The sequence below is a fragment of the Phascolarctos cinereus genome, unplaced genomic scaffold (genome assembly GCF_003287225.1).
Source record: "Phascolarctos cinereus isolate Bilbo 61053 unplaced genomic scaffold, phaCin_HiC Scaffold_4;HRSCAF=312, whole genome shotgun sequence".
NCBI classification, from domain to species: Eukaryota; Metazoa; Chordata; class Mammalia; order Diprotodontia; family Phascolarctidae; genus Phascolarctos; species Phascolarctos cinereus.
The window spans coordinates 516,865,586-516,889,354 of record NW_027555847.1 but is presented as its reverse complement, the minus strand read 5'-3'; the positions used below and the strand labels follow the sequence as shown (position 1 = coordinate 516,889,354).

Genomic DNA, 23,769 nt, shown 5'->3' with positions numbered 1-23,769 from the left:
AAGGCTTATTTTTAATCTTTCCTACTTACAGAAGGGCATCAGAAATATATAACTAAAACAAGTTTATAGAAATTCCAGTTTCTTTAAATTTAAGATATCTTCACTTTCCAAAATATTATTATCTATTTGAGATGAGAACATTAACTCTCATCCATTTGGGGAAAGAGTTAGAATATACTTGGAATAAGGAGCATCAGGCTTTAATTTATTTGATGAATTTTTATTGAGCACCTACTGAATAGAATCATGGTGTTAGGTATTATGAGTGTACAAAATCTAATAAGACATCATCTGTCCTTTTTAAGATTCCTGATTTTTTAATATAGTGGAAGAGTTGACAAATCTACCCAAATTCCAAAAAAGAAGAGGTGGTAGTTGGTGCCATATAAAAAGATTTAGCTCATATGTATCAATGCTCAAAGACTGAAAATACTATATTATTTCTATGTTATTAATGGAAATAAAAAGCTAGCTCACAGATTAGTATACTGAGAAGAAATACTGGAGGTAGTTAGGTGGCTCGGTGGATAGAGTGCTGGAGCTGGAGGAGGAAGATCTGAGTTCAAATTTGGCCTCTGACACTTACTGGCTGTGTGACCCCCACTGAACCTCTGTTTATCTTAATCCACTGGAGAGGGAAATGGCAAACTCCATTATCTTTGCCCAGAAAACCCCATGGACAGCATTAGCATCCACAGGGTCACAAAGAGTTATACACAACTGAACAAGTGAACAACAACAGAAAAAAAAGTGATAAACACATGAATATAGTTTCTTTATAAAATGTTCAAAGCTGGAAAAGACCTTAGTCCTACTCCCAAATCTTACCGAGGAAACTAAATTCACACAGCTCATTAATTAGTGGCAGAGCTTAGGATGAATCTTTGGTATCCCACTTCCCAATCCAGTTTTCATTTTTCCCATCTGCCTTACTCTTCACGGTTTTATTATTTTCTTCACATTTAATTCACAAACACAAGAGCACAAGATATGAAGCTTCTTGAGCTTTTTACCATTAAGCTGGTCTCTTTGTTTTTTTTATCCTTGAGCTTAGACTAAATCTTTGGATTAAATCTTAAGTAGTAAATTCTAGGAAAATAGGACATAAGACCCAAGTCTCTATGGAGCCATAATAGCCATTTGTAAAGTAAATCAACTGGGTTTTTTTTTTTCCATACATGATTCAAAACAAATTTAGCTTATTATTTTATATATTTCAAATTTAACAAACATGTTGTCATCTCCATTGGAAAAAAAAGGCCACAGTTGGGTTTTCAGGCCTATGTAGAGAAAGTATAGTTACTAGACTCCAATGTAGGACTTTTGGTGACCTTGGAAACCTCATCCTTCTAGACTGTGCTGCTCCTAATGCACTTACTAGTTGTTCCAGGAAGAGATCCAGGAGGCATAGTATAGGATAAGAATAATTTTCTTCCATGTTTTTTTCCTGTGGAGCCCTTTGATTGACTTTATGCTATTGAATATGCCTAATGGCAGTTGTTTCAGATTTGTTTCAGGAACAGGCACCTGTGACCCATTTACCCAAAATCAGAGGGGATCCTTTCGGTGTTCTATATTGATGTTAAGATTTTTTTTTTCAAAAATTCCTACACCAAGCAAAATCAGCAAGTATGATGAAATTAATGTTAAGAATTCCAAATTCTGTTGCTCTTTAATGTTTTCAAAACATTTTTAATCTCAACATGTTATATAAGGATCAGTTTAAAGAATTGTGGATATTTAATACGCAGAAGAGAAAACTCCATGGGACCATATGTTCAAACATTTGAGAGGCTATGTGAAACTATTTTAATAGTTATCTAACTAGTCTTCCCTACTCTAGTTTCTGACCTCTAGTCCACAGTTTGTAATCCTGTGATTATATCATTCCTCCACTCAAAAACCTTCAGTTGCTTCCTATTCCTGACATTAAAGACTAGCCTTAATCTGTATCCAACCTACCTTTCCCAGCTTCTTGTCACACTATTCCCTTTCATGTACTCTATATCTAGTCAGAGTAGACTAGTCATCCCATATATTCATCCTAGCCTCTCCCATTTTTTATGCCTTCACTTACTCCCATGCCTAGAATGAGTCCCATCCCATCTCTACCTGTCGAAATCCTTCCCTTCCTTCAAGGACTAACTCAGGCACCCATTTCTACTATGAAGTATTCTCCAAACTACCCTGCTGAAAGTGATCTTTCCTAAGATTTCTCATAACACTTTGGGAACTTTCCCTCCTTCTAATCACAGTATTCCTTATACCATAGTTATCTATAGACATGTTTTATTTCCCCTTATCATGGTGGAAGAGTTGCCCTTCATCCTCATGGGAAATGTAGTTCTAAACTAGATAAGATGTATAGCTGTTGCACAGCAACACATCAGTTGTAGACTTTCTCTTGTCTGACTCCAGGTAGAGCAATTTTTTCATGACAAAGACTGTGTCTTATTTCACATTTATATCTCAAACACCCAGAACAGTGCCTTGCACATGATAGACATTTAATACATTTGTCTAGTCAAATTGAGTAGTACTTAATAATCAGAGTATTAAATCAGCATGCTATGTGTCACAGTGTTTCTACAGTTCAGGGACAGAGTCATAGCAGCATTGATCTAGATTTGAAAGGGACCTCAGAGGCTATCTGGTCCAATCTTCTTATTTTACATATGGGGAAACTGATGTCAAATGAAATTAAGCGGCTTGCCCAAAGTCACCCAGTTAATAACTTACAGAGGTGAGGTTTGAACTCAGGCCCTCTGACTCTCAAGCACTGCTATTCTTTTCACTGTACCAAGAATTGCAAATGCCATGGGAAATCATTAATCTGGACTAGCCTTTGTGAAGGTCCATTTGAATCAATGGAAAGTATGAACTTGGATATTTGAAAGGAAAATTTTTTATTTCTTTCCAACACATGCATTAAATAAGTAGAACTGGCCTGACAAAATTCTCTAGCAGGACTGCTTAAGGGAATTACTTTTTATTACTTATAATTAGCTTACCAATAAAATGAAAATGGGTCTTTTAGATGTTCTTGAGAAGAATTTATTATCTTAGTTACTTTAAATATTCCACTTGAAATCTTGTTTACAGTATTAATATGCTTGGCAAACTCTTTCTTCCTAGCATGTTCAAAGGTAAGTTCAACCAAGCTTCGATTCGAATGATCCACTATTTCAGAAATATGTTGGCATAAATTAATGATATTCTGGTAGGATTTTCATTTTATTAAATGGACATTTTGATATGAGGATATTAAGACACTTATCCAAATCAGACAGAATCAGATCCCTTTGACTATGATTCTAAATATTGTTGATCTCTCCTAATATCACCTTATTTAGAAATTTTGTGCTACCAGATACCCAGGCATCTCCTGCTGGAATGATAACCACAAATGCCCCAGTATAGTTACAGTTCTCCTACTGCACAAAACTTCTGCTCCATGTCACGATGAAATACTTCTTGTGGAAGTATTTACACAATATTAGACTTCCAGATACAAAAGAATGGAAGGTATATAAAAAGAAGAGCATTTATGAAAGAGGTAGTCAGAAGCATGTTAAAAAGTCTGAGAAGTGAAGATCCTAACTAACAAATATATGGCTTTACTAGTATAAGCAATGCGAAACAAAACACAGGGGAAAGAAAAGAAGTCACTGTGGGGAAAGGTAGACTACAGGTATGGGATACAGGTCTTGAAGGATACAGTTGTACTTATCTCATTACCAATTCTCTTAGTTACCACTAAGATAGTAACCTTGAGTTTGTGAGGTAGAAAAAGGAATCCCAAATCCCACTTCATTTCATATTGCAATGAAATGCTTCATCCTGTATGTATTTTTGAAATGTTTCTACCCCTCTAAGTGTAAAAGAATCATCTTTTTTTGTTCTTTATGCATATATTTTGATATTTTGTGTATGTTACAAAATAGTCCACATGTAAGAAGCCTGAGGAAAGAAGTTCTCTGATATTTTGAATCTGTGTCTGAGTGATTGGCAGGATCTATCTCTGCTAGGGTAGCCGTACAGTGACTGATCAGATTAACCATTTAGTGATTGATTCATTGTCCAGGGTTTGGTACATCAAGGCACCTTCCCCTCCACTTAAAATGTAAAAGAACCCCAATGTAGACACATAAGAAACCAGAGGCAGCAAGCATTTACTTAGATTTCTTTGTTCTTTTCATTAATTGAAAAATTAAAATCCCTTTACTAGGTTCATAAATGTTTATATAAGTTTAACTAAGATAGATAGCTTTGGCTGTACATGAGATAAAGATGTTAGTCATCTACTGTTAATTTTTTAAATTATCCATCAGTTATACTTCTAACATCTATAATTGGCCTTATTCTTCTCTATGTACACACCGTTCATTAAAATTGCACACAGTCATGGGGCAGCAGAGTAAATATACAAGTGGGTGAATATACAATTCGTTCACCCATGGAGTGAATTTTATTACATGGGAAAAAAAAAATTAGGGCAGCTAGGTGGCATGGTGGATAGACTCCAGGCCTGGAGTCAGGAAGACTCATCTTCCTGAGTTCAAATCCACCTTAAGACACTTACTAGCTGTATGACTCTGGGCAAGCCATTTAACCCTGTTTGCCTCAGTTCCCTCATCTGTAAAATGAGATGGAGAAGGAAATGGCAAACTATTCAAGTATCTTTGCCAAGAAAACCCCAAATGGGGACACAACTGAAAAACAACAACAAGGCACTGTGTGCTTTGGTAGTGTTTCCAAATACTTTCATACCTTTTCTGGCAATAATTTTCAGAGATGGACTTTGTTAACCAGATGTTGAATACAAAAATGAAGAGAAGAGAAGAATTTTCTTCAAGATTAGCATTACCTTTTTTTGTATAATATATAGCAGTTTAAGTCATATATATTATATATACACATAAGTGCCTATGTGTACATATGCAAATGTGTGCATATTAAACCCAAGATTGAGTGATCTGTCCAAAGTCATACATACAGTAAGTAGGAGGGCAGAAACATAATTGGAACCCAGGCCTTCTGACTCCAAGGCGAGTATTCTTTCTACTATACACTGCTGAGTTCCCTGAATGCCCTAGATATACTACTTTTCAGTATTATGGACAATTGAATCCTTTATTGTTATTGCAAGAAATAGTTTCTAACTTGTAACCAGAAATGCTATCCTGCTGAAATGCTAGGTACTGCTAGAGGAAAAAGTACATACACACAGTTCTATAGAGCATGCCTGGATTAACTTTTGATAAGATACATTACCTAGATGATTGAAAGAACCACTGGGATGGTAGAATGTGGTCATATAGCTCAAGATTAGATGTATTTTCTGAAGACAAAACCTGCAGATAGACACACATACATATGACAAAGGCAAAATGACTAATAAGAAATGGTCATCATAAATTACCCCACCAATGTTGACAGAACATCTTTCTTTAGCCTTCTCTTCATTGTTTTTTTAGTTTAACTTTCTACATTCTTGCTCCCTTGATCCAGTGTTATGCTTTTGGTAGGGTTGTTTTTTTTTTCAAGAATTGGCAACTCTGTCTGTAGTTAGTCTGATTCTAATAGCTTTTCCATCCAATAGAATTGTAGGATTTAAAGCTGAAAGGAACCTTAGAGTTCTACTAATCCAAACTCCTTATTTTAAAAATGAGGAAACTAAGGCAGAGAAGTGTGATCTTAAGTAAATCACTTAATCTCACTGGCCCTCCATTTCTTCATTTGAAAAATGAGGGGGATTGAAATAGATTGATTCTGTGGTCCTTTCTGCATCTGAATCCTATGATCCTGGTTTACTGACCAGAAACACAAAATTTATCATCCCTCAATACTCATTCTCACTCATGCACAGAGTTCTCACACATTCCTTCTTACTGCTGTCCAAAGTAAGATATTAAATCACCGAATACCAGAACTGGACACATTATAGACTTCTTAAGGCTAAAAGCATTTGCCTTCCTCTGTGTAGTGCTTTATTTAAGTGAAGGTAGAGTGGAATGAGTTTATGCAAAGGTTGACTAAAAGCATACTTCATTTAAAAAGATGAAAACTTATTTGAAATGTGAATGGTATGATTCATGTGAGACAGTTTGCTGCATTACTAAACAGCATGCTATGATAATGCCCCTTGGGAGTTTATACACCCTTCTTTACAATGCTGTCCTCCACTGTCCATCTGTGCTTAGTATAGAGTTCTTAATAAATGCATGTCGTTGATGCCACTCTGGAATGCATTTGGCATTAGAAAGCTACTGCAGATGGCATACAGGAATGCACTAGAGGATGTTGTGTAGCATGATATGTAATCTCTGACATTCCTTTTAACCCTTCTGTTCTCATCTCCTTTTTTTCCTTTCTATTTCAATTACTTTGAGCAGCATCAAGAAAAAATTACCAATCCACCAAAATGAGTAAGTCCCCCTGTGAAGCCATGAAATGCTTGCTCTTACATGATGCCATTTCATGCTTCTACATCCTAAACTCTGACCATTTTTTCCTCTGGGAAAAATGTCAAGTTTAGGTGTTGATAGCACTCATTACTGACTAATCATTAGAACCTGAGTTAGAAAAACTAACTCACCCCAATTTAGTTTGCAGTATGTTTTTAGAAAGTGCTTTAAAAAAAGAAAGAAAAGAGGTTAACATTCATCAGTTGAAAGGCATTTGTACGTGCATTAATTTTTTGCTTTGGTTTTATATTCATTTTGCTTGCCCCCACATTCAAATTGCTCATTATACCACTGCGTCTGTTTACTTGGTCATTCTCTGCCAACAGATTGGCGAATCCAGAGGGAAGCCTTCCAGACCTCGCCATGATGAATCTGACTGCAAGCATGGAAAAGGAGGCAATGAAGAAGCTTGAAGAGGATGGTCAGGAGAAGACAGAAGAGTATTATGAGGAAGAAGAAAAAGGTGAGGATAGAAAAGACAGTGAAGATGAGGAGGAGGAAGATGAAGATAGAGAGGAGGAATCCGAGGAAGAAGAAGAAACTTCAGGTAGTTTATATACAGCTAACTGTTGACTGACTTCAAAGGGGAAAAATATTTATCCTGGCAACTTTTATTAAAATTAAGTGACTCTAATCCTGGTTTATAAAGTTCAATATTTCTCTGACAATTTTATTTCTAACTGTGAATAGAAGGTATGCAAGGGGAAAATATTTAGAAATTCTCAAGTATCCCTTGTTCCAGGTCCCTCAAAGGGCAGACTAATCATACTTATCAAATAAATTGAACACAAAAGTCAGAATGTTCCACAGAGCCATTATGCAGTGATATGTTAAATTACAAATTATAACCAATGTAATTTTTTTTTTTACTGAATTAAATTTACTTTTACTTTTCTATAGACAGCAAGGGCAGGTAGGTGGTACAATAGATAGAGTCTTAGGCCTAGAGTCAGGAAGACTCATCTTCCTGAGTTCAAATCTGGCATCAGACCCTTACTAGCTGTGTGACCCTGGACAAGTCACTTAATCCTGTTTGTCTCAGTTTCATCATCTGTAAAATGAGGTAAAGAAGGAAATGGCAAGCCACTCCAGTTTCTTTGCCACGAAAACCCCAAATGAGATCATGAAGAATCAGACACAACTGCAGCATGTAAACAGGAATGTAGTAGCACAAAACATTTTCTACTCTAGTATGATGTCTACTGAACTTTTTTTTAAAGTACTCCTCTAAGACGCTCATTTGTGGGATGGTATTGAAAGAAAAAAAAGTCAAAGCTCTGTACAATACTAACTTAATGGACAGATTTAAAACTTTGCTGTGCCACATTCTCTCAAGAAATTCTTCCTAAATTACTTTCATCTTCTACAACAATATGACAGTCTTTATCAGGGATTTAGACCAAATAGGTATGGTCCTTACAGCTGAGTAGGAAAAGATACAGCATTCACTTCATTTTATTGATTATGATAGATGAATAGAATAAAATATGAACTCCTCCTTTTGGCATTTAAAGTCCTTAGATATCTGGCTACCATTCTACTCTAGTCTACTCCATATTACCTTCCTTCACCCACTTTATGTTCAGACTTAACTGGTCTGTTTTTTTTTTTTATTCTCCATTCAAAATCTTCTGTCTCTGTGCTTGGAACACAATTTCTCCTCTGCCTCTTAGAATCCCTCATTTTGGGGCAGCTAGGTGGCTTAGTGGATAGAGCACTGGCCCTGAAGTCAGGAGGACCTGAGTTCAAATCCGGCCTCAGGCCAAACACTTGACACTAGCTGTGTGACCCTGGACAACTCACTTAACCCCAATTACCTTAAAAAAAAAAAGCTGTGTACAAATGTAAGAATCCCTCATTTCCTTCAAAGATTAATTGAAGTGCTACTTCCCCGATGGGTTGCTAGTGCTTTTTCTCCAGTAATTACTTTGTATATATTTCATTTTGTTTGTAACATGCATATTATTTCCTTCTTCTCCAATAAAATCAAAGCCCCTTGAAGTCAGGGCCTATTTCACCACCTAGTACAATGACTGTCACATGGTAAGTGTTGAAAGCTTGCTGAATAAAGCCAAAGAATCTTTCACTATTCATTTTCTGCTTATCTTTTCATTGTCAAAGTTAGACTAAGGATCACTAACTATAGAGCACTAAATCAAAGAATTCTTCATTCTCTCAGGTCAGTTTACTATTTTGCAGATTTAAGAAACAAATGGCATCTAGTAATTGACCGCCTCACGGTACTATTCTTAAAATTCCTGGAGTATTTTCACAAGCTGCAGGTTTTCATGTGGTGGATTTTGGAATTGCACATCATCAAAATTGTTTCATCATATATCATCTGGGTAACAGTAAAAGAGGCAAGTATACATTTGATTCTCAGATTGAGCTTAGATGCTGATGATCTTATGTGTCCTCCACACTCCTGTTTATCATGCTCTCCCATAGCCTTTGTATTCACTGTCTTCCTACTTAAAAAAACAATGGCCAGAGTTGTTGGAACATATTATTTCTTCCTCTGTGCATCAGTCACAAAAGCTGCTTATCTTTTGGAGAGTGCATTGAAGTTGAGCTGCCCCATGAATTCCTTCATCATTTTTCCTAATATGAGGGAAGAGTTCTGGACTAGGAGTTCAGAACACCTTAGTTTAATTCCTGGTTCCAATTCTGGCTAGGCAGGTGCTTATGGGAAAATTACTTTATATCTCTGACCATCAGCTTCCTCACCTGCAAATGGGGATGATCTATACTACATACCAATGTTGTGAGGTAAGCACTTTGTAGACTAAAAGATGCTATGTAAATCTGAGCTTTTATTACTATCATTATCATGTTGGGATGATTAAAAACTAGTTGAATGGCCAGACCCAAAGGTTTGTGGAGCATTGCAGACCTGAAGTTTCTAGTAGAGTTTCTGTTATTTTCAGCTTTTTTATCAATGGCTTAGAAAATAGGAAGTCAATTTGTTACTCTAATATATTTCATTGATATAAATGAACATTTCCTGAGTCCTAACAATATTCCAGATGCCATAGGAAACATAGAATTGGGCAGAATCCTATTGTCTCCTTAATCATTATTTTTAACTGAGGATAGACAGGAAATGTTTGTATTAAACATAAAATTTTTCAGTTTACAAGGTAAAACTGGCTTGTAGCATGGTCTATATGAATCTTTAAATTTGTCTACAAATGATATGAGAACAGAAACAAAATTGTTGGAATCATACATTGAATGAAGATTCTCTTGAAATTAAATTTTATTATGTAGGAGTTAAGTAAATTGCTGTGTTTTCTATTTTCTGGCTGTTAAAAAGAGGACCTAGTACTTTTGGTCACATCAAATGTCAGATTTAAGCAATCTTAAAATATAGCAAACAAAACTAAATCAACCATAGCCTGTCACTCCCACTCCCCAAATATACATGCTTTAAAAACAAGAACTCTTAAGGTTGGATTCTCGAAAAGGGGAAAACATCATTTAGAGGTGGTTTTGACAATCCTATCAATGGATTTTTTTTTCAGTTGTCTCCTGATGAGATGAGTAGTGAGTGTTCATTCAGATCTGTATTGTGCCCCTATAAGGGACTAGGTCATAAGAGATATTTAACAAATCCCTTGTCAGTAATTAAATTGATATGCAGCATTATTGTCACTGTGGTGCTGAGCATTGGTGCTGTGTTCTCAAGACTGAGTACTTGAAAGATGATTTAATATTTTAACTATCTTTTTAACATTGTATGGATATTCACCTTATGGAGCAAGATATCATGATGATGTTCAAGTCTTTGAATTTCACAAAGGGAACTGTTCAAATTCACAGAGCACTAAAAATGTCTCCACTTTTTTCTATACTTTCTACATCTTTTCCTCTCTCTCTCCATCTTCTGGTTGTATGTTCTTAGGTGTCTCTCTTCAACTACGTATTTTTGATTTCTTGGGCTTTTGCTCTGCCGTATGCCCAACTACGCCGTCTGGCTTCAAGCATCTGCACTGTCTGGACATGTGTGATTATTGTCTGCAAGATGTTATACCAGCTTAGCACCATTGATCCTGCCAAATTTTCTGTTAATTGTACCTGGGTAAGCTACCCTGATGAAAAACCTTAAAAATATTTTGGAAAATTCACTTTGGGGGAAACTATTTTGGGGGAAGGTTGGGGAAGCATTTCTAAGAAAATTCCACACTCCACGTTTTGGAGACAGCTCTCAATTTGTGGGAGCTATAAGAGAATTATACCTTGTTTTTTGGAGTCCCTCACCTTCCAGGGCTTCTTAAACTTTTTCCAATTGCAACCTCTTTTCATGTTTCCACAGTTTTCCTTCGTGTTACAAGGCTACAGTGAAGTTGCCTGATGAAACATGAGCAAGGGCTGCTAGAAACACCTTGGATTCATTGCACATTTGATTTTTAATTATTTTTGTTCGTTTCACATTCAGAAATCTTTTTTGTCCATTGCCAAATTTTTCATGACCCCATATGGGGTCATGATCCACAGTTTAAGAAGTGCTGAATTCCTAGACTACATATAGCCCAATCTATCTTCAGTGCTCGTATCTACCCTTCATTGTAATCTTGGAAAGATATCTCTCCATAGATGAATGATATAAATTAATGATGGGAATGTAGTTGTTCTCCTTCCCTACTTGCCACTAATTGTTTTTCCTAACACTAAGAGATGGTATACCTTTTTCATTTCAGCCAAATGAAAATCAAACAAATATAAATTTAACATATTTGAACACATCCATGCTCTACAGTGGTCCCATTGATCCATCAGAGTGGGTTGGACTGAGAAAATCTTTTCCATTGCTTGTATACCTCAGGGTAACTACTTTTAACTTCCTTGATTTGATGTGCATCATTGTTTGAAATTTTTTCCTTTTTTTTGCTAAATTTGTTTATTTGAAATTTGAAACATTACAATGGTCTGTAGCAGATATGTTAATATCTCAGTGTAACTCAGCTGATAACCGTGGATTACTATTTGCCATTTTGATTACCTTTAAGTCACATAATCAATATGTTCTCTTTAAACTCAGGTTTGGTTTACTCAAAGGTGTATGCTTTGTCTTATTGTGGTTTAGAAGCACGAAAAGAGGGGCAGCTAGGTGGTGCAGTGGATAGAATACTGGCCCTGAAGTCAGGAAGACCTGAGTTCAAATCCAGCCTCAGACACTTGACACTTACTAGCTGTGTGACCCTGGGCAAGTCACTTAACCCAAATTGCCTTTAAAAAAAGGCATAAAAGTAACATCAGACTCGGAATCAGTCATAATATTAATATATATAATACATTTTAAGTATTGTGGCATTTTTATTATTTTAGACAACATAAACACTTTTCTCCTTAACCAACAGTATATTTGCAGTGCAATTTAAAAAGGAAAGAAAATTCTTTAGCACTTAAACTAAGTATGTATGTAAATTTTTTTAAAAATAATTTAATACATTTAAATAATTTGAGCCCCTATTTCTTCAGCACTGTATTATCTAACTTTTGTTTACATAGCAGACTATGCTAAAGTATCATGTTATATGAAAATCCACTCTGATTGCAGTTTTAGTCTGTTCTCTGTAAATGATAGATCTCATGCTTCTCGGCTGTCAATAGCTATATTTGAAGAATTTACAAAATTTCCCCTCCAAATAGTGGATTTCCCTCACCTTTTGTGCTTCAGGTTAATAAGCTTGACAGTATATACTCTGTTTGAAACATAGCCTTTCAAACTTTTAGTTCCAGACAATGTTGACCCCAAAATGATGGTATATCTATATGTTGTCTTGTGTAATATGTTCTGCTATTTTAATTTTCTAGGTATGAGGAGAGACCAGAAGTAACTTTCTTCTCCCTCCAAAGTTCTATCTAATGAATTGCATCATGGGAATTAGCATGACCTACTTGGAGAGAATAATTAAATTTTAGTTGTAATAAAATGTAGGAAATAAATGTATCTTTCCATAATATATAATGCTATGCCATTCTATAGTATATCTTACTCTTACTATGTATAAGCAGTGTGCTATAGTGGAAAAAAGCATTGGCTTTGAAGTCGAGAAGACATGATTTCAAATCCTACCCTTAGTACTTATTAACTGTGTGACCAAAGGCAAGCTACTTAACTTTTCTGAATCTCAGTTTCCCTATTTATAAAAGTGGATAATAATGTCTAGTATCTACCCCCCATGGGAATTATAAGGATCAAATGAGATAAGGTATATAAAGTGTTTCAGAAATCATTAAGCACTATGTAAATTTTGGCTTTATTATTATCATTATTATTTTATAAATATTTTCATATTTATTATTATACAACCAGAATGTAACCAAGCCCGGGGCATTTTTTGTCTTCAGATGGAATGAAATAATATTGTCTATTTTAAAGATTTATTTAAGATTATCAAGGCATAAAATTTTGCTCTTCTCTTATAACATCTTTTTCTCACTTTATAGAATAATCTACTGATGCTAGCTATCCTGGCCTTTGAAGTAACTATTTACCGCCATCAGGAATATTATAGATGTAGAAATAACCTTACAGCACCTGTGTCTAAAACCATTTTTCATGACATTACAAGACTGCATCTGGACAATGGACTTATCAATTGTGCCAAGTATTTCATAAACTACTTTTTCTACAAGTTTGGGTTGGAGGTAAGATCCCTTAGACCAAACTTTTATTTTTGGTAACTATTTGGTAGGCTGCCTTTTGTAATATATACGAAAATTTAAATTTCCAGCATGCGTATGTGTACATGGCTTTATTGCCTAGACTGAGATTCTGTCTCATACACTTAGGGTTAAGATAGTTTTTAAACCAGACTGTAAGCTTGTCAAGGTCAATGACACCTTTTCTCCTCTTGTATCCAACATGGTTCCTAGCATAGCACTAAATATAACATAATATAATTGATATAATATAGTATTATATTGTACAATACAAACAACATATGCAGTACAACATGGTACAACACAATACAGTATAAGAGGCACTTCATGAGGACTTGTTAGCTCCAGTTGATCCAGTGCTGTCTGTGGCCTTTTATGTTTTATGACTACTATAAAATTGATATGCCTTCTAAGTCTCCTTTACCAGATACTTAAGTTTCTCCAAACATATTTAGTATGGGAGCAACAGGAAGGCCTGACCTAGAGTAGTCCACTTCTGAATGAGTAGAATTTACTGGTTTTTTGCTCCCTCTATTCACTGAGCTGAATACTACACCATGCTCCCAGTAAGTTCATTTTACTCTAGCAATGTAACTTGATCTTTTTTTGCCTCCCTTTTTTTTAGCCAGTTTCAATTCAATTCAGCAAATCTTTAATAAACACCTACTATGTGCAAAACACTGTGCTAGTCTCTGTAAATAAAAAGGTAAAAAATGCACAGCTATTTTCTTAAAGGAATTTACAAACTCATGACTTTAAGCTTTAAAGAAATTATCTGAAAATACCATCTTTTCCCAAAACAAACTTAACGCTTCATAGCAGTGCACAAACTGTCCTTGATTTTGGAGAAGACATTGGGAACTGTTGTACAGAGATACATTTTCTGTACTTATAAGTAATGCATAGAGTAAAACTGAAAAGGAAAACCAAAAGAGGGAGAATGTCATTTACACATCTTTAGCTAACCAGCATAATTGACCATATCAATTACAAAATTAACAGAAATCATATGATTATCTCCATCAATGCAGAAAAAGCTTTTGACAAAATACAGCATCCATTCCTATTAAAAACACTAGAGAGCATAGGAATAGATTGCTCATGGGTAGACTGAGCCAATATAATAAAAATGACAATTCTACCTAAATTGATCTATTTATTCAGTGCCATACCAATCAAACTATCAAAATTATTTTATAGAGCTAAAAAAATAACAACAGAAGTCATCTGGAAGAACAAAAGCTCAAGAGAATCAATGAAAAAAATGTGAAAGAAGGTGGTCTAGCCATACTAGATCTCAAGCTATATTATAAAGTGGTAATTATCAAAACAATCTGGTACTGTCCAAGAAATAGTGGTGAATCAGTGGAATAGATTATGTAGAAATTACATTATAGTAAATGACTATGGTAATCTAGCATAAGATAAACCCAAAGATCCATTATTTGACAAAAACTTCTAGGCAAACTGGAAAACAGCTTGGCAGAAGTAAGATATAGACCAATATCTCACACCAATAGCAAGATACGGTCAAAATGGGTACATGATTTACACAAAAAGGGTGATGTTGTAAGCAAATTAAGAGAGCATGAAATAGTTTATCTGTCAGATTTATGGATAAGGGAAGAATTTAGGACCAAAGAAGATATAGAGAGCATTGCAAAATATAAAATAGATCATTTTTGTTTGTAAATTTTAAAAGTTTTTGTGCAAACAAAACAGACGCAACCAAAATTATAAGGAAAGCAGAAAACTGGGGGAAATTTTGCAGTAAATATCTCTGATAATGGCCTCAGAGATTACATATGAGACAGAGAAAAGAGGAATTGCAGTACAGATTTTTATAAGAAGGCACTCAGTAACACAAATAATTGCCATCTACTGCCACCCCATTCGGAGTAGCCTTCTGCAAAGCATTCCTATGATTCCTTCCACATTACATGTTCTTTTGCTTCTTATCCTTACACAGACCTGTTTCCTAATGTCAGTCAATGTAATTGGCCAGAGAATGGATTTTTATGCTATGATTCATGCCTGTTGGTTAATTGCCGTATTATATCGGCGAAGAAGAAAAGCTATTGCAGAGATCTGGCCAAAATACTGCTGCTTTCTGGCATGTATCATCACATTCCAGTACTTCGTGTGTATTGGCATTCCACCTGCTCCTTGCAGAGGTGAGGAATTCCTTCCTGAAGAGTTATTTGCTTTGATGATAAACTGTTGATGATTCTTGAGATGATTCTTGTGTAGGGAATTGGAGAATTATAACGTATTCACTGTGGCACTTTTGTTTTCTTACTTCCTTCCCTACTGTCCTCTCAACATTCTTTGCAGATTATCCGTGGAGATATCATGGTGCCAGATTTGACAACAACATCATAAAGTGGTTATACTTTCCAGATTTCATTGTACGGCCCAACCCAGTTTTTCTTGTCTGTAAGTATTTTAGCCCCAGGACCTGAATTGCTAGGTTTTGGTTTTATACTAGCCATTTACTCTACAATAGGAAACATAGCCTTTAACTAACTCTGTATTATCAACTTTGTCCATTTCACAGAAACAGATTTGTTTGAGGGATCTTGGATCTCCAAGAGAAAAGTTCTAAAATTAAAACCATTCTTTTGGTTTTATCCAAAGAATGTTTTTAAAAGATCATGTTTCCACCAATTCTACGTCTTAGAATCTTTAAAATGCCTGATTACTTGCCTAATTAGCTTTTTTCTTTCCTTACTCTTTAAAAGACCTCCCAATTCTTTAGAATATTTTTTAACTATTAACCATTGATATCAGTTTAGGCTTTGTAAAACAGGATTATGTAATTAAATTGCTAGTGAATCTGTTTTAATTGGTCCAAACAGTTATGTTAACATTTCCTCATGCATGTTTTGGCAAATATAGTTATGTCTTTTAACATCGCAACCAAATTTTGAGTGATTCCTGTAGTTGATACCAGCAAACAAAAGAAATCCAAAGTAGAAAGGAGATAAGGAAAGAGCATGCTCTTACAAATTGTACCTATATGTATATGTGGAAAATATATAAATAAATACACTTATTAAAGTGTCCATAAAATGTTTGAATTAAAATTTAATCAATAGTCCATTACATGATAATTGAAGTCCTAATTAATACAGAAAGAACCAATATAAAATCTACACATGTGACCCTAAATATGACCTATAACATTTACAAATGCCTAAAGAATCCAAGTTTGGAGCCCTTTGTTAACCTTATCCCCTAAAGTCATTTTTCCTGGTCCCTTGTTCACAATGTCCAGAGATTTATTGACCTAGAATTCTACTTTTCTCTTGTGGAAATATAAACAATTTACAAATTGAAGAATTATTCTGCCATAAGAGATAGCATCCTAGCCATCATAATTTGAAGGCAGAATGCTTTTTATTATAGGAAACCTGTTTCAAGTGGTTTTAGATATAGTAGAAAGGTAGTTAAAGAGCATGGCTTGATGCAGTGGAAAGAATGCTGGTTTCTAGTTAGTGGATCTTTGATTCCAAACCAGACCTGTCACTTTGTTATCTGTGTGACTTTGGGCAAGTCAAATCATTTCTCTGGGTCTAGTTTCCTTAACTATAAAATTAGAAATTAGACTAGGCAACATCAAGTCCACTCCCAACTCTAGCAACATTTATAATCTTTTATTCTGCGATTACCTGGTCTACATCTAATGGACTATTTAGCCATGGATGGGCTGTGATTTGTATAATCGTAGAGAAGATCAAATGTATGTGATCCCAGATCCATTTAAATATGATCTTACTGGTAACACTAAATGAAAAGAGCCATGGCTTGGGAACCTGTGTATCATACATTTTTATAGAAAGATGTTTACTGGCTTCTAAGCAGGCAGTTTTCTAGTAGAGCCCATTCACAAATTAGGGATTGCATGTACTGAGTAAAGACTGCTCTCTCTCCCGGCTACATACAGTGCCACTGCCCATAAATACAAATGAATAACTCACGCTTTCACTCTTAAAATACTGTCTTGCCAGATGACTTCATGCTGCTGCTGTGTGCCTCCTTACAACGGCAAACTTTTGAAGATGAAAACAAAGCTGCAGTAAGGATCATGGCTGGGGATAATGTGGAAATCTGTATGAGCCTCGATGCAGCATCTTTTAGCCAACATAACCCTGTGCCAGATTTCATTCACTGCCGGTAAAGATTACTTTTAACTCTTTGGGAGTAGCTTTAGGGTATGATTTTTACTTTCTTCTTTCCTAAAATCGTGATGTTTACAATAGTGAGTAAGATAAACTTTACATTGAAGTTAAATAATATTCACTCTGGCTTTTAATATGCCTTATGATTGCAAACAGAGGCAGCTTGGGGGTACAGTGGAGAGAATGCCAGGCCTCACATCAGGAAGACTCATCTTTTTGAGTTGAAATCCAGTCTCAGACATTTACTAGCTTTGTGACCCTGGACAAGTCACTAAACCCTATTTGCCTCAGTTTTCTCATCTATAAAAAGAGATGGAGAAGGAAATGGCAAACCACTTAGTTATCTTTGCCAAGAAAACTCCAGATGGAGTCACAAGATGTCAGATACAACTGAAAAACAGCTCAGCAATAACAACATGATTACAAACAAGAGTGTGCTGGAGTCAGCTTGAACTGGCTCACACAAGACCATTTTTAAATTTTCAGTGTGAGCATTTACAGTATGAGAATTAACAACAAAAAATCAGGGCTTGATTAATTCTTTTGTTGATTGTCTAGACTTAAGAAAGAGATGGAGAATATGTTAGTAATGAAAATTTGAAAGTGTATCAATGATACATTTTGAGGGCAAGATCCAGTTGTCAAACGATTACCAGCACATTGCTAATTAGTATGTATTTTGCATACATTAGCTAGCTAGGTCTGCACAAAAGCCCTGTGAGATAATCAGTGCAAGTATCATTATTCACATCTTTTGTTCAGCTGTTTCAGTCATGTCTGACTCCTGACTTTATTTGGAGTTTTCTTGGAAAAAATGATGGAGTGGTTTGCCATTTCCTTCTCTAGCTCATTTTACAGATGACGAAACTGAGGCAAATACGTGTTAGGTGACTTGCCCAGGGTCTCACAGCTAATAAGTGTCTGAGGTTGAATTTGAACTCAGGTCTTCCTGACTCCAGGCCCAGAACTTTATCCACTGTGCCACCTAGCCACTCACACATCTTACAGGAGAGAAAATTGAGTAAAGGAGAGAGAAATAACTCACCCAGGTTCATACATCATGTGGTGGAGATAGACCTCAATAAGGCAAAATGACTCAGTTACTTTATAGATAAACCTGTTCATTGCAATTCTTCCTCTGCTTTGACTCAGCTATAATCTTCAACTAGTTTCTTAATTTCTTTTGGTATCACTTTTCCATCTGCAAAATAAGCATGACAGTTCTATGTGAGAAGACAGTGTTAGGCTGACCCTTATCTCTACTACTAGTTTTGCTAGTGGAGAGATGTATGACCAAACTTCCTCGTGATGCTTTTTGATAAGATCATTTCCTCTCTTGAGAAGACAGGCCATTTTCTGGGCAGAATTCCCTTCTATTGGAATCATTTTATCTAGAATCAAAACATTCTTGGTATAATGTGCTTGAAACTTGGACCTGTTGATGTTTGGGAGTTCTTTTTTTGTTTTTTGTTTGCTTGTTTGTTTGTTTTGCTTTTTGGTGAGACAATCGGGGTTAAGAAGTGACTTGCCTACAGTCACACAGCTTAGTAAATGTCATGTCTCTGAGGCTGGATTTGAACTCAAGTCCTCCATACTCCAAGGCCAGAGCTCCATCTACTGCACCACCTAGCTGCCCCGTACTGATGCATTTTTTAGTCAAAACAACCCTAAAGAAAACTTTGATAGTTTGCAAGTTGAAGGCCCTCCTGGGGCAAGTCCTCTTCTCTCCGTGTACCAGTTTCCTTCTATGTAGATTGGCAGAAATAATACTTGCCCCTACCTACCTTACCGGGTAATTGTGAAGAAATTATTTGTTAACTTTCAAAGGACTGTGGAAATGTGTAATTGCTGTAGGAATATACTCTAATGGAAAATGCTGAGTTAAGATGGTAGACTCATGAGCAAAAGCACTCATGTACCTTACTCAAAGCACTCTACCTCAAGAGAAGCTGACAGAAAAGCAGAAGAAATAAAAATTGCTAGGGCTTACTTAAAGACAAATCTAGACTTGACCTTCCCTCTTCAAGGAAAGAAAAATATATAGTTCCACAAATAGAGGATTATCAGGAGTCATTTCTTAAGTGTTTAGTCTGCACAGAAAATATACAGCACATAGATGGATTGATGCACATACCCAGTGGAGTTACTTAGCTTTGTACACAACTACTAAACATAGATATATACAATAAAATGAAGGGTGCACAAGTCTTTGTCTTTTTATGTTTCTATGCACCTATTTTTCAATGAATGGCACCTGACAGTTGAAGTCAAAAGAGTGTATCACGCGCACAATTAAGGCTATGTTCCATGGCCTTCTTCAAAATAAGGTGCTTTTTAAGTCTACAAGCATTCATTGAGTATTTACTGTGTAAATTGGGACAGCTAAATGGCTCAGTGGATAGAGTACTGAGCCTGGAGTCAGAAAGACTTCAGTTCAAATATAATCTTAGACACTTACTAGCTGTGTGACCCTAGGCAAGTCACATAACTTTATGCCTCAGTTTCATCATCTGCAAAATGAGCTGGAGGGGAAACGGCAAGCCCCAGTTGGGGTTAGGAAGAGTTGGACACGACTGAAATGACTGAACGACAAAAAATAAATTAAATACTGTGCTAAGCATTAGGAATACAAAAAAAAAGTCCCATGCTATCATACTGAAATTCTAATAGGGAGAAAACATGAAAACAACTAATACGCATACAATATATGTATCATATAAATGGAAGGTAACCTCAGAGGAGGCACTAGTGGTGAGTGGATTAAACTGGAGGAGAAAACTAGTAGGAAATATTTCTTGGAGAAAGTAAGATTTGAGCTGAGTCTTGAAGCATTTCAGAGAAGCTGCAAGGTAGACAGGAGAAAGAGAACATTCAAGGCATGGAAGAGAGCCACTGATAAGGTATGGATTTGAGAAATGGTGTCTTGAAATATGTGATGAAAGCATCATTAGATTAAAGATTAGAGAGCGCATGGAGAGTCCTAAAGTTTAAGAAGGCCAGAAAGGTAAGAAAAGATCAGGTTGTGAAGTGTATGAAAGCCAAACAGAGGATACAGTTTGGCACTGGACCTTTGATTTCACTGGTACAGGGAACTCCCAGTTGAGAAAACCACCTCTCTCCATGTATTCTCTAAGCTATGTGGGTATATGGCGGTCTTGCTTCCACCATACTAAATTGTTGAAATATTCTTTTAAAAACACGGCTGGTTTTAGGTCATTATTTACACAGCTGTTTTTCCTTTCCTGGGGCTCTACTATTCTAATTGGTTCATCAGCTAACATTGGATGGGTCATGTGATCTTTTTAAAGCACCAAGCAGTGGTCAGATCTTATAAAAATTTTCTGCTCAGAGCAGTAAAAAACCACCAGCAGTAAAACAACAAAAATTAGAACATTGCTCTCTACCAATGCAAGTTGGCACCTTTTTTGCAATTTGCAGTCTTAACAATCTTAGAGAGTCTCTGAGACATTAAGTGATTTGCTTAGGGTTATAAAGCCAGTATGAGTTTGAAATGGATCTTGAATGTAAGGTTTTCCTACCTTCAAGCCAGCTGTCTATTTTGACACTCTACCTCTCAATAAAATTCTCAGGCCCTACCAATTTCCCCTCCCAACCTGCAAATTATGGGACCTCCCTTGCTCTGCCATCTCCATCCTTCCTCCAAGATCTGGCAGGGCATAAATGTTTGCACCCTCCAAAGCCCCTCATTTTCACAATCTGTTCTCTTTTTCACTCAAGCTGACTAACTGCATTGTCAGTGTGTTAGCCAGTGGATGACAAGAGTTTAGTGTTGGGGCAGCTAGGTGGTGCAGTGGATAGAGTGCCGGCCCTGAAGTCAGGAGGACCTGAGTTCAAATCCAGCCTCAGACCAAACACTTGACACTTACTAGCTGTGTGACCTTGGGCAAGTCACTTAACCGCAACTGCCTTAAAAAAAAAAAGAAAAAAAAAGACAACAGTTTAGTGTTAAACTAACAACTAGTGTTAGTCTCAGTAGTATTTGCTTAATAATAGGAGTTCAAGCCCTCAGCTAAATGATGGAAGGTAGGAATTTCAGGCAGGGACCAACTCTCTATCTCTTCATAAATGGGGCCCTACATAGTCTGGTGGAGAATATGTGAGGTAGCTGTTTACAGTTCCAGAAGCCAGAGCAGTACCAGGAGAATTTAGACAAATTCCATACGGAGCCAGAGATGGAAGACTAGCTTCATTCAGTCTGAAAAAATCTAATGGAGTAAGGGTTAAACATAGCTCCCTCCTCCCCCCACTTCCCTTTCAGGAGAATTCTTTAGAGCACCTGTGACTCTCTCAAAAACCAGCAGATGGTACCAGAGCACAGAAATAGTAGGACATCTCCCCAATTTTCCTTGAAAAAAACAGTTTCCCTTTCAAAGGGAACTAGATAAAACTGTCTTAGCCATGCAAAAAGGAGGCTTTCCTTATCAATTGCAAACTAGCTGAACAAGTTGTGTCATATGAATGTAAAGGAATACTGTTGTGCTATAAGAAGTGATGAGCAGGTAGATTTCAGAAAAACCTGAAAAGACTTAAATGAACCGATGCTGGGTGAAGTGAGCAGAACCAAGAGAACATTGTACACAGTAATAGCAATATTGTTCGATGATTAAATATGGTAGACTTAGCTCTTCTCAGCAGTACAATGATCCAAGACAATTCCAAAAGACTCATGATAGAAAATGCTAACCACATCCAGATAAAGAACTATAGAGTCTGAATGCATATCGAAGCATACTGTTTTCAATCTATTTTTTTTTATTTTTTCTTTTTTGTGGTTTTCCCCTTTTGTTCTGATTCTTCTTTCACAACATAACTAATGTGGAAATATATTTAACCAAGCACAACTCTGAAGGGCTGGCCATGTTGTTCAACTGCAAAATGTACACTTGCCAAAAAGACTTTTATGGAGAACTCACACATGGCAAGCATTCACATGGTGGTCAGAAGAAGTGATGCAAGAACACTCTCAAGAACTTTGGAATTGATTGTGTGACATGGGAGACACTGGCACAGCACTGCTCAACATTGCATGCCCACATCAGAGAAGCAGGCAGAATTGAAATAGCTCAAAAGAAATGCAAGATGCACAAATTTGGAGAATCCACCCAGGCTTGTGTTGGTCTGATCAACCACACTAAAACTTGATGTTAGCATAGCGTTGTCATTTTGGTCCTCTTTGAGAACCAAGGAAAACAACCAACCAATATGTATAACCAATATCATGTTGCTTGCTGTCTTGGGAAGGGGGGAGGGAAGGAAGAGAGGGAGAAAAATTTGGTATTCAAAATTTCACAAAAATGAATGTTGAAAACTGTCTTTACTTGTAATTGGAAAAAAATACTGTTAAGGGAAAAAAAAACAAAAATGAAGCTTTCAAAGACTATTTCAGACATTTGAAGGTGAATGGAAGTACCATTGTGATCTTTCTGTGTGCCGTTATTAAAAACCTCTACATTTAGCCCCTACATGAGCTTGTGCAGACAATAGAAATGCATTTTAATCTAACATTTTCAGATTATCCATCAAAGAAAATTCAAATAATTCTTTAGGAGACTTACAACCAATGCAAAGGCAAAAGAAGTTACAGAAAACATCAATATAAACATCCCATTTGTTGTTGCAGATAAGACATCAGAATAGTAGAAGTCTTTCAGTTGCAAAGTCAGTAAAATATCTTGAGAGGACAAGATGAGACTTTGGTTATTTGAGCTAACCATAGAGTTTTATTGTTTTATGAAAGTTGATGAAAAATTTGTTCACAGCAAAATGGTGAATATGATTTTACTGCCCTGTGGTAGAATTTGCTGATTATTCTTTCATTGTCCTGTTTTTGTGTTGCAGGTCTTACTTGGACATGTACAAAGTGGTTATCTTTAGCTATCTCTTCTGGTTTGTTCTTACAATCATCTTCATTACTGGAACCACTAGGATCAGCATATTCTGCATGGGTTATTTGGTGGCCTGTTTCTATTTCCTGCTCTTTGGGGGAGATTTGCTGTTGAAACCCATCAAAAGCATCCTTCGCTATTGGGACTGGCTGATTGCATACAATGTTTTTGTGATTACAATGAAAAATATACTGTCAGTAAGTGGCACTGTTGTAGTTCAGCCCATAACACATTTGTGGTTTAAATGTTAAGAGTAAACAATCCATTCAGTGGTTATTAAAAGCCCTTTGCTGCATCATATTGGTCTCAGAAAAACCCAAGATCTTGTGGCAGTTTGTTCAGATGCTGCCAATTTGGTGTCCCAATGACTATTTATTTTACTTGTTTTTCTGTATTAAATAAGTAGAGCCTTTTTTATTCTTTTCAAGCCCATAGTTGTGAAACACATGGAAATGCATTTATAGAAATGAGTTGTGGGGTATTTCTTTTAAAAATATTCACACCTGATACAACTAAATCTAATGCTATAAATGCCCATCTTGCAAA

At 36.1% G+C, this 23,769-nt stretch overlaps 1 protein-coding gene across 4 annotated transcripts in view; it reads left to right on the top strand.

Moving 5' to 3' along the window:
• The window catches only part of PIEZO2 (piezo type mechanosensitive ion channel component 2), a 505,350-nt gene that overhangs the window by 395,456 nt on the left and 86,125 nt on the right, over window positions 1–23,769 (top strand). For all 4 annotated transcript variants that reach the window (XM_078153522.1, XM_020985555.2, XM_078153521.1 and 1 more), the window contains 9 exons: window positions 6,794–7,014; window positions 8,667–8,827; window positions 10,372–10,548; window positions 11,168–11,293; window positions 12,921–13,121; window positions 15,106–15,310; window positions 15,471–15,572; window positions 17,147–17,312; window positions 23,177–23,420. In XM_078153522.1, coding sequence (XP_078009648.1) covers window positions 6,794–7,014; window positions 8,667–8,827; window positions 10,372–10,548; window positions 11,168–11,293; window positions 12,921–13,121; window positions 15,106–15,310; window positions 15,471–15,572; window positions 17,147–17,312; window positions 23,177–23,420 — 1,603 coding nt within the window. The remainder of the gene's footprint in view (window positions 1–6,793; window positions 7,015–8,666; window positions 8,828–10,371; window positions 10,549–11,167; window positions 11,294–12,920; window positions 13,122–15,105; window positions 15,311–15,470; window positions 15,573–17,146; window positions 17,313–23,176; window positions 23,421–23,769) is intronic.